At 33.2% G+C, this 15,358-nt stretch overlaps 1 protein-coding gene and 1 long non-coding RNA gene across 2 annotated transcripts; both read left to right on the top strand.

Moving 5' to 3' along the window:
- Positions 1-969: 969 nt before the first annotated feature.
- On the top strand, positions 970-3,750 carry LOC130733601 (uncharacterized). The gene is made up of 5 exons (XM_057585827.1): positions 970-1,214; positions 1,454-1,558; positions 1,672-1,773; positions 2,482-2,809; positions 3,191-3,750. The coding sequence occupies exons 1-5, from the start codon at positions 1,185-1,187 to the stop codon at positions 3,559-3,561; spliced, it is 936 nt and encodes a 311-aa protein (XP_057441810.1). The 5' UTR covers positions 970-1,184; the 3' UTR covers positions 3,562-3,750.
- Positions 3,751-4,455: 705 nt separating this feature from the next.
- On the top strand, positions 4,456-7,047 carry LOC130731600 (uncharacterized). The gene is made up of 3 exons (XR_009016759.1): positions 4,456-4,709; positions 5,485-5,557; positions 6,740-7,047. It is a non-coding gene; the product is annotated as an uncharacterized LOC130731600 (long non-coding RNA).
- Positions 7,048-15,358: the final 8,311 nt, after the last annotated feature.

Raw genomic sequence — 15,358 nt, 5'->3', positions numbered from 1 at the left:
ACTTCTTCACAATAAATGGGAAGCAGCAGGTCCTATCCCTCTCATTTCCCTCCTTGGTGATGGTTTTTTTTTGGACTTTCACACTTTATTATCGGAAACTACTACAATTTTGGTTGGTATTCCAGCAGGTCTGCAATCCCCTTTCCTTTCCTAGCCTCCATTGACTCTTTATTTTGTCATTTTCTTTCATTTTTGAAAGCCCAACGTATGACCCATTGACCTTACACGCCATCTTTCAGCTCCTTTTTTTTCAGTCTTTTTTTTAGTTAAAATAGAGGGAATCAAATTTGAAACTAATATAAAATTATTATTGAGATATATATTATAAAATAAAGATACACACAATTGAGTAGTGACAAATGATTACATTATCCACCTTGCAATATATCATTAAATGCGTTGGAACGATCCGGTCAGTCATTGCTGACAATGATGTTTCATAACTAAGTCATGTCGTTTGGAATTATGATGCTAGCTTAGTTACGTTGTAAGACCTTTTGAGTCAGCTGAGATGCTATTAGGTCTTATGCTCATTTAGGCCGGTGGCGGTCGAAACAGACCATAAATATCATAAATTTAGATTCTCATTTGATCATTAAAAAATGTGCTCAAATTAACAATAAGATGAATCCTAGAAAATAAAACAACATCCATAACAACGTGAACCATGCAAAGAAAAGAAGTATGCCAAATTCTTTTTTAGGATACGGTAAACCGGCACCGCACTAACAACAGATTTAACTAACGCCGCTTTCCTAGCCTTGTTCAACAGTTTCCCTTTTTTCCATGAAGCAAGCCTCCTAGCCACCCAATCAACAATGAACTCAACTCTTTGGGGGATGGAAAGAGGTGTAATAAAAAGAAAGATAAAATGTATGAAACATGAGGGGTTAACTTATCATTATTATTATTTTTCTATTTTCCATATCAAGAAGTGAAGCCGTACCATTTCTGGCACAGACACCACTGCATTGCATATTTTTGCATGTCCTTCCTTTTTCATTCAAAATACAAATCGTCACAGCTCAGAACAACTCTGTTAGGGTGAGCAAGAAAACATCACACAGAGTCTCTTTTCTCTTCTCTCATGGTTTCATCTTTCACCATTACACAAAAAAAAAAACCAGTCCTTTTTCATTTTCATTTCAGTTCCTTCCTTCTGCTGAAAGAAGAAAAGCTCAACAATGGCACCCAGAGGAAGACCACCCAAAAAGGTTCCATCTTTCACTTCATCACCTCCATTTTTTTCTCTCTTTCTCGATTTTCCCCTGTTTTCATTGACCTTGTTTTTCTCTTTTTTTAGCATAATTTTTTCATTTTTTTCATTTTTTTGCGTTAAGGTTCCCATTTCTGATTGAAAAGTTTCAATCTTTACTCTCCAACGTGTTTTTCAGCTACCCTTGTTGTTCTGGGTCATTTTCTCAACGTTAATGGAGTTTTCTTTTGTTTGCAGAACAGGGTGGTGGGTACCACGCGCATGGATGCTGCCCTTGATGCAATGCTTCAATATGGGTTTGAGAAACGACTCGTTCGAGAAACGGTTCAGGAGCTTCTTGATGTTAGTCTTCTTCTTCTCTTCTACACACACTAGTGCTTGTTGTTTCAATTTTCATTGTTTTGGTTTTGCTTTTAATCTGTTGTGGGTTTGTGTTGGGGTTTTGTTTTGTTCAGGTTTATGAAGGAAATCAAGGATGGCCCTTTATTGAAGATGCCTCTTACAAGCTCCTAATTGAGACCATTCTTGGAAAACAACAAAATTCTGAACCAGACAAGGTAAACATGTCAATGTTCTTGTGATTTCATTTGCTTGTGATTTTACACATTAATTGTTTTGGGGGTTTGGTAAAGCTAAGAGTAAAGCTAGCTCCTTGTGTAATGTAGCCAAGTTCTGGTCACTAGCCTCTAGGAAGTGCAGAGAAAAGGATATTATGGTGTCCTTCATATTGAGTTAAGAAGTATATGATATTCACATCCTTTGTTGATTTGTGCCTAATGTGCAGTATAAGAAAGATGGGCATATGATTTTTCTTAAGTACCTCCAAATTCATCACTTGATAAGAAACTATATATCTGACCAACTCATATGGTTTAACCTTTTAATTTTGTTTGAGATTCTGAAGTTCTGGTAATATATAACTTACTGCTGTAATTAGCTTGTTTTCATAAGCCATAAGGGTATTTTTTCCCAAATGTGTAACATTTATGGAGAGTTGGAGACATTCTACTTTCTCTACCCATAGAGTTTTGATTATTATCTCTTCTTCCCTGTTTCTATTGGTTGTGTATCTACTTTCCCAATGTTCATTCATGCTGTCCAACCAAGTGGAATTTTGAATTTTCACAACATTGATTTAATTGAAATCAGCTAGGTGGATGAACAATTAAATATTGTGATTCATTTGGACAGCGTATTAAACACTAGTCTACTTTTTATTGCTCCTTAGACTAATATATAATTTTCCATCTTTCAAACAAAAAAAGGAGGATTCTTTGCAAGATAATGCAAGAAGGCATGATGTTGCTGAGACATCCAGGAATACTGAAGTTGGCTCCTCTGACATGGTCGCTCAGGACTCTTCATTGGCGACAGCCAGGATTACTGAAATCGGCTCGTCTAGCCTGGTAGCTCAGGACTCTTTATTGCTGACAGCCAGGATTACCGAAATCGGCTCATCTAGCCTGGTGGCTCATGACTCTCTACTGCAGACTAATGATGGTTTGGACTCTGCATCTCAAACCAATGATCAAGACTCTGCTTCACCTGGCAAACTATTTTTTTTTGAAATGTCACCTGGCAAACTAGAAACTGGTAATGTAATTGCATTCTCCTTCAGTTCCTCCCATTTGAAATATACTCACATTACTCAGTCACTGCTTAGGAGAAGCAAGATTTGAATCCCTTTTTATAGCAGTAGGATATCAACCATAAATCTATCTTGTTTAAAGATTGATGACTTTTTAGCTGGTATTCAATTCATTAAGCGGAACTAAGTAATATCAAAAATTCGAAATCAAAGCTTTATGTGAAGAGAGCCTCAGCCTTTTTTTAATTTGCACATACAAGATAATTTTTTTGGTTAACTCCATCACATTGAGTTAACAATGTCTAATTTTCTGAAAGAGCTTAAGAAAAGCTATTGTGATTCTTCTTTTGTTAATGTCAATAGGTTGTCTCTTTGTATTTTTTCAGATAAGCCTGTGCCAACCAATAGAGGAGGAAATGAACCAGGCATGAGGGCGGAGTGTAAAACTGAGCAAAAGCTTGTGGATGATGTCAAAAGAAGCAGTCATAGCAAGTTTGCCAGTAATGCTGAGAGCACTGTTGTGAGAGATTCTGGGATTGAATCCTCAAAAACACCTGAAAATGTTCCATGCCGTAGGCGTAAACCTTTCCATGGATTGATTGGTAGCAATGGCGACGGTGACGGCGGGGGGCTTGTCTACTTTGCACTTCCACCATTACATAAACAGATAGAGTTGTTGACACGTTGTGCTCCCCGGAGTGTCCGTAGCCGAAGGAGGAAGAGTAGATGGGATGAAAAGCCAGATGGTATTGAATGAATCTTTTGGTTCTAGTTTTAGTACTTGTATGAAAGCCAGGGATGATAGGGAGCAACTTTTTGTACATGAGACATTGGAGATTTCTCCATTGGCTGTTTTTTGTGACCTAGTTTAGTTTAACATGATATCTGAAACGAATTTGTAATCAAAATAGTTCCCTTACTGATTATATGAATTGCTCTTGCTTTACCATGTTTCACTCAAATGAATTACAATCTTCTTCTTTGACACGTGATAGAATGGAAATATGTAATGGAATGAATCTGATCAAGGAAAAACAAAGACGGTCTAAATTTTACCATATACAAAATACGTGACCTATAGGGTTTCCACTTCAAACCACTTAAGTGTGTGTAGAATCAAAATTCTCATGAGGTAAAAATACTTTTGGATGGTTATATAGATATATTTAGGAATCATCTTGAAATTTGATTTCTGTTTCAAAATAAATGGAAAGTGAGTGTTAGATATACAATTCTGCGACAACTAGGAGACAACTGTAAATTGTGGAGGTTTTCTATCTCGACGATTTGCAATGTTAAAGAAAAAGCACTATTTGTGGCAATTTCAAACTGTCATAATTGTAGTTCATGTTCCTTTTCTGACTTTGCAAATTGTGACTATCGAAAACCATCACTCCTATCATGTTGTCTTTCTCGACTTCTGGGCATTCATCAATATACTCTAAGAAAAGAAACCCCTAACTGGGTTACGTGTCCTTCTCTCAAATTTTTGGATTATTTTAAGTTTTCTTCTTCTTTTTAGTTCCCGCTCTGTATCTTTGAATTTCCCTCTCCAGTTTTCTGTCTTACTCATCTTATATCTTATCTTATTGATTTTAAACAAACTCAAAAATTTGTATTGAAAAAGGTGCTGAGGTCAGACATCTTATCTTAGAAAGAGAAATAATAAAAAATTGGATTTGTATCTAAATTTTCACTTCTCTGCTAGAAGAACACCAAAATCCATCTGTTGTACTTCTTTCTTGGTCTTCTACAACGCATCTCTCATCTTAATCTTCTTCTCTTCAACTTTGAATTGAACTCTACCTGAAAAGGTCAGTGCAAGAGGATTTGCTGCGGCTTGAAACCTCTCTTAAGATCTCAGCCACCCAAACCCGTGGAATCTCTATCTGGATCTGATGCAAGGTAAATCATTTTCATCTTATTCGTTTTTTTTTAGACAATTCTAATTGCGATAATGAATTGTCTTCCTTGCTGCTAAAATCTTTTAGTTTATGTCTGTTACATTGTGATTTGAATTGGGAATCTCATTAGTGTTCCTACTTATGTTGCTGGTTAAAGATGGGTATCTCACAGATAACCAAGGTGCCTTTTTAATTTTAGTTATTATCTTCTTTTATTTCTGAAAAAAAATTGGTCTTCAAAAACCTAATATGCTTAGATATGATGTTTTGAGCTTAATTTTTTTCATGATTTCCCGCTACAATCCTTGGTATTCATCTTCTTATGTATTGGATTTTGTTCTAATTTTCTATAATGAAGTGGGTACCGTTAAAGCATATATATTTCAAACAGTTTATCTCTTGGAGGCTGGCAAGAGATTTCATTAGATTTTAGTATTGTTGAAGTTGAGCAAATTAAATATTAGTATTGATTGGACTTCATCTTTATAATCACATCTTTCTTTTGGTTTCTTTTTGCCCGATTCTTCTTTCTTTAGTTTTCTATCTCATCTAATATATTTTCTCAAGCTTATATGCTTACTTTCATGGATGCATCTAAGGAAAGTATGATTGTAGCATGGTGTTAGTTTTGCTTATGTTCTGTGCAGTAAAAGATTTGATTTTTTTCCTACTATTCCTCTTTTGCTCTTCTTCCTATGTTTATGTTCTTCCTTTGAAAGCCAAAAGGGTTATTTATTTCTTGGTTGACTATTCAATTTCTCTATTTTGCGCAACAGAACTGAATCCCTGGGTTGACAGGACGAAAGATGATCAGCAGTGGTTTGACAAACAGAATCCCTCAACTCTAAGGTTAGTTCATTCTCAATATAGAAGTTGCATTTGCTCTTTAATATGTTTTTACTACTCATGCTAATAATGTACAATTTTACAATTTGTTTCAGCTGTATTGTTTCAACTACTCAAGCTAATAACTGCAATGATGACATATTACTATCATGTGCTATGATTGTCAACATTAAATTTAAATCACGGTCTAAATTTTGACTATTTTTCATGATTTATTTTAATTTATAGATTTATTATCCTCCAATGTTAAGTTTACTCTCATGTCCTGTTTTGTTTGTGTTGTTATCAGTTATCACCATAGTAAGCCTCTTTATACTTTGTATTTTGTGTACCTTTCTTTATTACTAATCTGATCTTTAGAAAAACTCGTCTTTATACTCTATTGAAATCTCAATATTTCATTCTACCCATACTATGATACTAATCTGATCTACTGTTGATTTTTGAGTTGAAGTTGGAAACTACCAGCATACTTTAGCTTTTCCAGAACTGGAAGTTCTTGAAAAATCAAATTGAGTTACATAGTATCATTTTCGGTTACTTAGTACCAAATTGAGTTACTTCTTTAGATATGGCCAGTGTTTTCTTATTTAGATATGTGTTTTCTTGAAAATTGGAAGTTCTTTAGATATCATTTTGGGTTACTTATTTAGATATGTGTTTTCTTATTTATTGTCTTTATTACCTATTCATCATATGAAAAAGGAGCAACATAAATTAGTAGTAAGTGTTGAAAATATAATCTTTAACGAACCTCATAAACGTTTGGACAAGCTAGCGTAAGAGCACATTATGTTAGTAAATTAACTCTTGTCCTGTTTTGTTTCAGTGCTTGCTATTACATACGTTGTTCAAATTTCATTATTGGTGGAGGGATTGCAAATGTTTTAAAACAAGCTTGATTTTTTTCACCACTAAATGGATATAATGCATCTTCTATGAATATGTCTTAGCCATTGAGATCTTCAAATGCAAAGTTACAAATGTGATGTTTATGGGAACACGTCTTTGAATATTGTGGGCTAACTTGGAGTTTTTAATAGCTTTAGTCTCTTTTGGGCAGTCATTGATAAACTTAATTTTGATTATTTATTTTGGTTATGATTTAATCAATTCATTTGGATTATGCGTACACAATATTTATTTCATTTTGCTTTCAATCTGAATTATTGTTCTTTTGTACAGGTTTATTCTTTAAGAAGAAGGAAAATAAAAAAAGAGCTTACTACCTTTTCTTGGCCTGTCCAATCTACCTCTAACTAAAGAGTAGATTATAGGAGTCAACTTTATAATTTTCCTCTTACCTTAACATAAGGACCTGTCCAAAATTTAGTTATTGGTCAATTTATTTAATAGTTACTTTTCAAGTTCTTTAATGATGGATTGCAGTATGTTAAAAAACCTTCTGGTGTATTATTTCTTTTTGTTATTATATCTTCAAGTTTATGACTTGAAAGTTTATTCTGAATAGCTTTTTTATGCTTCTTTGCCAATTTTTCCATGTTTCTCTTATGTGTAATTAATTGTGCCAAGCAATTCTACTACCAGCTAAAATATAGATTAATTGCTTTTTTCTTTCTTGTGCTCACTTTTTTTTAACTGGGTTCTCAAAAAACTCATATTTGGAACGGTCACTTTTCTCAATAAGCTATTGCTTCTCTCTTCTAATTTGTCAAGTGGTCGTTAAAAAAAAATTGATTTTTAATTTACATTATGTTTTATTATAAATAAAGTTTTTTCAATGTTTAAATTGATAATTTAATTAATCAACGGGAGAAATATCTATGCTAACAAAAAGCATAGTTTTTCTTAACTAATAAATATTTAACTAATTTTTTTTCATTGTTAAGAAAAGTAATTTCATTAAAAGTGATTCTTAAATCCCTAGATTGAAAGGTTGATCTTTAAGAACTGCACTACTAGGAAAGTTCTTCATCACATAAATCAGAATAATTACATGGAATTTTTTTGTATATTATTCTACGGGGTAAAAATATTTCAAATTATAGTTAAAATTAGGTAAAAAGTAAATATATAATATGAAGTAAATAGATGCAAATAATTTGATTTTCAAATAAACTTCTAAATTAAAGGTAAATATATAATTATTTGCTCAACTTATGAAAAATAAAGTCAAAATAGTTTATAGGTAATTATAAATTTATTATATTCTTATAAAAAAATTATAAAGTTATTATAAATGAGTGAATTGGAGAAATATATTGGTAAAAAAAAAATAACTGAAGAACACCAGCCATAAATTTCTCACAACTTAATCAAAGTTTTACTCAAGTATTTCTATATATATATATATATCATAATTGTTTTATCTAAAAAAATTCAATTTATATGTAATTCATAAAAAAATTAATAATATTTATTAGTAATATAGGGCGTGTTCAATGTCACAGTCTGGGGTATAATTTAAATTATTTGGCTTAACTTATAAATTATTTTGTCAATGTTTCAATAAACATTTTCATTAATCAACGGGGAAAGTATCTATGCTAAGTAAAATAGTAAGGAATTTTTTAAAAATTCTTACATTATGAAATTTCATTTGTTTTCTGAATAAAATGAAATTTCATATTATATAGAGATTAATTATATCTTTTACATTAGCATTTATTATAAATAATTCTATCATTGTTTAAATAAATCATTTCATTATACTTTATATTATTTTTCTAAAATAATAAATTATTTTTCAATGTTTAATAAATATTTTCATTAGTCAACAGGGAAAATTTCTTTGCTAACTAAAATAGTTAATTTTTTTAAAAAATCTTACATTGTGAATTTGTATATTATATAGAGATTAATTATATCTTGATTTTTACATAGTTATTTTTCATTAACATTTATCATAAATAATTTTTTCAATATTTAAATTATTTTTTCAATGGTAAATAAAGTAAAATAATTTCATAAATAAGTTTTACAATTCTTACATAATGAATCGTATGTAATATAGAGATTAGTTTTATCTTCATGTATACAGATTTAATTTACAATAATTTTATTCTTAATTTTTTTAATGTTTAAGTAAATAATTTCATTAACCAACGGGGATAATAGCTATGCTAACAAAAGTTATATTTTATAAAAAAAATTATATAATTTTTTTTATATTATATAGAGATTAGTTACTAAAAGAAACTCAAAAAAATATTGGCGCATTTTAAATTTGTCATCAACTAAATCAAACTTTTTCTATGTAGTTATATTATAAATTAAGCTCAAATATTATGTTTATTTTTAATACAAATATATATTTTTTACTTGCTTTATTTTGAAAATTTTAATATATATATATAATTTTTTAGATTAAGATTGTTAAGTAAAATTAACGCGGTCGACCGACCGCGAGTTGCACGGGTAACTTACTAGTGTATAATCAAAAGTGTTAGTCCACAATAAAGGAGAAAAAGAGGACGGGGGTTGTCAAAAAAAAAAGGAGAAAAAGAGGACGGTGGAGGGTGGAGCCAGGGACTAAAACAATGGGAAAAGGACAATTATTAGAATTATTATATGGTGGCACCTTATTATATTATCTAAAATAAAAATATGCCTTGGAGTTCATATATAGGAGACTTCCTAGGTACGCAGGAGACTCTATAAAGTGAGAGTAAAGAAAAAGGAAAAAACTTTTAGATCTTTAATATTATGGTACTTTTATTTTCTTACATATTATTTTCACCTACTTTTTTTTTCTTATTTCCCTCATCTATTTTATTATGTCACGTATCACATCACTCATTTGTATATCTCTCTAGAAATGAAAAGTATAAAGGTGTGTAAAGTAGGGCTGAGCATGGGTCGGTTTCGGTCGGCGTCGGGTGAAACATACGGGTTTGGGCGGTTTTATATCAAACATAAATCAAACCGTTTCCGACTGATGAAAGCTTCGGATATCTCGGGTGCGGGTTGAATCGATGACCGGGTTGTGCGGGTCGGTTGGAACGGGTATTGTTGAGCTTCATAGAGAGCTTGTGTTCCTTGTCTAGGACGAGGTAGCGGCAGCGGTCGTCGCAGAGTCACCGCCACTAGAGGTTGCAAAGCTCTCATCTTGCAAGGTCTTTTGTTCAAAGATGACCAACAATGGTTCTCCCTAGAAGAGGCAAGGGTGAAAATAGAATTGTGAAGATGGAAGAATGGGTGTGGCCAAGAAGAGGAAGGGGGAAGAAGGAGAAAAATGGTAGTGAACCAGAGTGGAAGCGCGGTTGGAGTCTGGAGAAGGAGAGTAAGAGAAAGACAAGGAAAAATTTATTTGAAGAAGGTAAAGTGATGAATGGTGACCGGTGAGGGAGTATTTGATTTTTTTATTATTACCTCTTTATTTCTTTGTCAAGCACGTGATGAAAGGCTACTTAGGCTAGTATGGCAGAAAAGAAAAGCTTTGTTACAGAAAAAGTTGTAGGCTTTAGTCTCATCACACACTGATGAGTAGTCACAGCCTAGTGTGACAGTGCTAGTTGGCTCATCACGTGAAAAAAAATAATTAATTTTAATACCTTGGGTCGGTTCGGGTTCCGATTGATTGAGTCTTGCCCACCCGAAACCGACCGGTTGCAACCGTTTCTAGCTGTTTCTACACACCGAAACAAACCGAAATCTGACCCGCCCCGCCCGCAATGATGAAAAATAATTCGGTTTCATCGGGTATGGGTCGGTTCAGATATTTTTGCTCAGCCCTAGTGTAAAGTGTAAACACTAAACACTATTTTCAAAAAACTTTATACACCAAAATTTCCCTCACATTAAATAAAAATGTAGGAATACGAAAGACAAAAAATACAAAGATGTGATAAGTATTGAATAAAAAAAAGATAAGTTATCATTCATTCATTCGTATTCTCATTTTATTTCACATTCATTCTCGATTTATTTATTTTTTAGTTATATCATTCATCTCATCTCTTTTTTCTTTCTTATTTTTTTTCCTCTCATTTCAACTAATAAGAAAGTGTCAATGAAATATAATTCTAAGAAAGAAAAGAGAGAAAATGGAATAGAAAATAGGTGTGAAAAGGAGAAAGATAACAAATCGCATCTTTGCCTATAAAAAGGTTTAACATATTAATGATCAGAGCAATGTGAAGAGGAACTAGCAGGAAGGAACCTGTGTTTACTGTTTAGAGAGAAAATGAGTGAAAGAGATGAGAAGAATGGTAGTGGTAGCAGTAGTAGTGGAGGGAAGAAAAAAGGAGGAGGGTTGTCTACGTTTCTGAAAGTAGCATGTGCAGCCGCCGCAGCGGCCACCGTAGCTGGCGGTTTATATGCTCTCCTCAAACAACCTGAGCCTGAGCCTGAGCCTGATAATGCAGCTCATATACTCGAAGGCGGCGGACTGCTGTTAGAGAGGCAAAACAAGGAGAAGGGGGTGTTAAAGGTACTGTGGACTAAACCGAAGATGGGTTGGATAAAACTGAACGTGGACGGTTCCCTTCGGTCAGAGTCAGCAGGTTGTGGTGGAGTTCTGAGGGACTCATTTGGAAAATGGATCAGTGGTTTCGCTGTGAAGTTCGCTCATCCCGGTGGCGGACACTGTCCTCACAAACCAGAGGAGGAGGCCCTTTGCAGAGGGTTACAGTGGGCATGGGAGAGAGGCGAGAATAGAGTGGAGGTGGAGTCGGATCGTAAGGGGCTTGTTGATTCTGTGAAAAGTGGGAGCACAACCAGTGATCTTGTGATTTGTGAGATAAGGGATCTTCTCTACAATCGCGACTGGGAAGCCACGTTGAATTGGATCCCTGGAGATGCTAACCGCGTAGCTGATGAGCTAGCTGATATTGCTCGTGGCTTGCCTTCTTTCCAACTGAAAGTGTATGATACCCCCCCTGATAGCTGCCGCCATCATCTGATGGCAGATGCACAGTGAAAAAACCGAAAAACCTGTTTGCCTGTTTGCCAACTAGCTATATATGCATGTTGCTTTTGGAAGATAAATTACTATCTTATGATAGCCTTGAATATTGTTGATTTTCAGTATGTTTGTGTAAGGATGGTTCTACATTTTATTGTTCTTGTTCATCTCTGAATCACATGTATGAAAAAGTGGTCAGTTTTATATGTGTTGCTTAATGAAATGTTGCTGTTCTGTTCAATCTGTTATTTGTGGGTGATTTAACACACAAAATTTGTTGTGCTTACTTATTACTTGGCTGATTCAAGTCCATAAAATTAGAGTTGGGGTTTTAAAACGCTCATAATTTACTCACCTGCTTCAATTAGTACTGATAGTTTGATTTTTCAGTATGTTTTGTTTAAGGATGGTTCTATTTTTTATTGTTCTTGTTTATCTCTGAAACACATGTATGAAGAAGTGTTCAGTTTCATTCACACTCTTTAATTAGTCTTCCTTGCAATATGTTTCTTACCTACTAGTAGATTCAATCTCATTTGGGATTTTGAAATCTCTAAAAATGAAAGAGTAATGCATCTACTTCATTCATGAACATGTTTGAAAGTTTGTCCTTAATGATCCTTAGGTTCCGACCTCCGAATTACTAAGTGAACTCTCGAACCCTCTCTCTCCCATAACAAGGATCTTATCTTTTTCCAATTAAATTTGAAATTTTAGTAGTATTAACCCTGTAAGGTCGGAAGGAGAATTATTGAAATTACTACTACTGTATATCACAAATTAGGTAAAGTCTTGTTAGTTTTCAAAATAACAACATCAACAAGATCCTTGGAGAAGACCTATGCCATCACTTTTGAAAGAACCTCATATGAAGCTGCAAACGCTGCCGCCAAAACACAACCCATATGAGCCCGAGCAACAAGAGCAAAACAACCACCCTTAAAGGACAACACGACACATACAAATTCACCTTAATCACCCACACACTTGGCTACGCCAAGATGCAGACAGATAAGTAGAAGGAGGGCTATGAGCCTGCAAATAACAGGGGCACCATAGCGCCTCCACCCTGCGAATAACCTAGTCCACCAAAACCCTCAAAGTACGATGAATTTTTTTACTCCGGTCCTCCTCTCCCAAATACGGTACAAAATTAGAGAGGAAAAGTATAAATGTTATCAGGATCAAGAACTTGCGAAAAATTCTACAAGATGACAAGAGCAAATTGAGCACCTTGTCCATCAAACCGCAAGCTCAACGATGAGGCAAACTAAATCAGATAAGCCTCCATACCGACACAGTAGAAAAGGACTTGCTCCACAGTCTCCGATCCAACATTACACACCAAACAACAAGAATCAACATCCATCTTACGCCTACGAAGGTAATCACAAACATGGACAATCCCCAAAACCACACACCAATCAAGCTCTTAACACTGAGGAACAACGACCTCTTTCCATATTTTTTTCCCAACCTATGAGAGACACGCTCCGTTTGATTAAATATTAATAAATAAAGTTAAATAATTACTTTCCACTTAGGTTTAGCAAAGGAGATTTAGGAATTAGGCATGTGTTGTACATCTTAATAATATATAAAGCTCATCCATCAAAGTGAGCCATAATGCTTTCTAATTTCCACATGTCATGTTTTTATTAGGTGTTTTCATTGAATTTCCACATGTCTATTTCTCACTGGTCCAAATCCTTAATTTTTTTATTGGTCGACATTAATTACAACATTAAACAATAAATAAGTAAATACATAAATCAAACAATTTGAAATTTGGTTGACATTAATTGGCCAGTAAACATTTCTTTTGATTGTTTGACTATTTCAAGCATTGAATGTCGATTATAAAAAATAAATAAGTAAATACATAAATCAAACAATTTGAAATTTGGTCAACATTAATTGGCTAGTAAACATTTCTTTTGATTGTTTGACTATTTCAAGCATTGAATGTCGATTACATTTTTTTAAATTGAGGCCTACCGATCTGATTCACTATTTCTTTCGTTCTGCGATCTCTGCTCTCTGTTCGTGGTTCTTCTATTTTCTCTATGTTATCAAGTTAGTAGCTTTCATCAATGGTGTTGTTTTGTACATCTAATGCTTCTTTTTTCCTTCCATTTTTTCTTTTTACTATTTTTCTTTTTCCTCCTAGCCTGTTATGCTTTGATCTAAAATTTCATCCTCTGAACTTGAATTCAAGCAAATGACAGGTTCCCTTCCTAACCCTTACTATCTTTGACTTTATTTTCTATATTTCAACAATTTACAATCAAAATTGAAGATTTTGTTAATTTTTGTTGCTAGATTTCATGATAAAAAAAATTGTGTTTTGGAATATGATAAGATAGTAATGTCTAAGAGCAAGCGGGTGATAACTCTGACTCCATGGATGAAAACAATATGTCCAATGGAGTTTTCCGTTCGGGGCCATGTGCTTCAGACTTTGAAGAAAAATCCTGATCTATAACTTTGTGGAAACCTGATTCTATTTAAGAATAAAATGAAGCAGTATAAGTTGTTGGATTGTATTGGAACAAACACTCATTTGGAGACTGAGCAAGAGGTGAATTCGGTGGATTGTTAGTTATGTGGATGAAAAATTTATCAAGTCTCTGTAGGTGGTCAAATCGAAAGGGGGTTTGAGTTTTATTGGCGAAGTACGGTTACTTTTTCTGTTTTATGTTGTATTTTGGGGCTGAACTTTTATTGGCTTTCCAGATTTTGATTTATCAGGGGCAATGCTGCTATATCTTTGTTCTATCTTGCTGCAAGACATGTCAGCTAGAGGTGAATTCGGTGATTCTGTACTGTTTGCGAATCTATCTTTGTGAATCAGGGTCAATGCAACGTATGTAGAAAGATCACAGTTTGGTCTTGGTATATTGTTTATTTGAATTACATTGTTGCTAATTGAGTTTGCCACCGGACAAGGAAAGGTGCTCTTGGACAGGAAGATACTAAGAAGAAGGGTAATGGAAGTCTCTATCCCTTGAATTACACTTTCCAACCACTCAAGGAATAACAATCAAAATAAAATTGATATCCTTAGAAGAGGAAAACAATTGTATGTGTCAAATTTTAAACTGCTCTAAGTATAGACTAATAAAAAGGAGTTTCTCCTTATTCTTAATTTTCTTTCCTTATATTTTTTATTTATTTAAATGGAATAATCTTTTTTTTTGTACAGAAAGATTAAATGGAATAAAATCAATGAATAAATATAGCTTTTTTTTTGCAGCATTTCATTCTGCTGTAAATTTATTGCTCTGCGATAAAGCTGTAATCCTAAGATACAACCAGGTTGATATCCTCTAAAATTTGGTTTGTAGGTCTGATATAAGGCTATATTAATCCTTTTTTTACTATTTGATTGAGAATACCAACTAATATACTGATAAACTTAAATTCAAACTTCCCACATTGGTGCTAATTGATTGAGAATTTATTGCATTCAAACTTGAATTCAAACTTCACCCATATTTGATTTTAAACATGAAAAGTCTCTTTCCATAGTATTCAAATTGAGTGAAGTTATGCAAAAATTGTGTAGTGTTTTTTTTTTTGGGTACATAAAAATTGTGTAGTGTTTGATTTGGAACTTTTTCTGGAATTGTTTTCATTTATCTTTGTTGACAAAAATTTTATGATAGACTTTTTAGTTTTTTCTAATGAATTCCCTTTCGCTATAAATTGTAAGAAAAATTGACTAAATTAAGTTTTATCATCTAACTATTAAATTTTGTATGTTTAATAATTAAAACAATTTGGCCGTAAAATTTCTTTTTAGTGGTCAAATAATAAATTTCGACATAATAAATTTTTTCCATTTTGAGATTCTTTCTTATTTAAAAAAAAGATTCATTCTTAGTGCTAAACCAAATATTATAATATTAAACTTCTAAGTAGGGATGGCAATGGGT

Source organism: Lotus japonicus, chromosome 1 (assembly GCF_012489685.1).
Source record: "Lotus japonicus ecotype B-129 chromosome 1, LjGifu_v1.2".
NCBI lineage: Eukaryota > Viridiplantae > Streptophyta > Magnoliopsida > Fabales > Fabaceae > Lotus > Lotus japonicus.
This window is presented reverse-complemented; position numbering and strand designations above follow the sequence as displayed.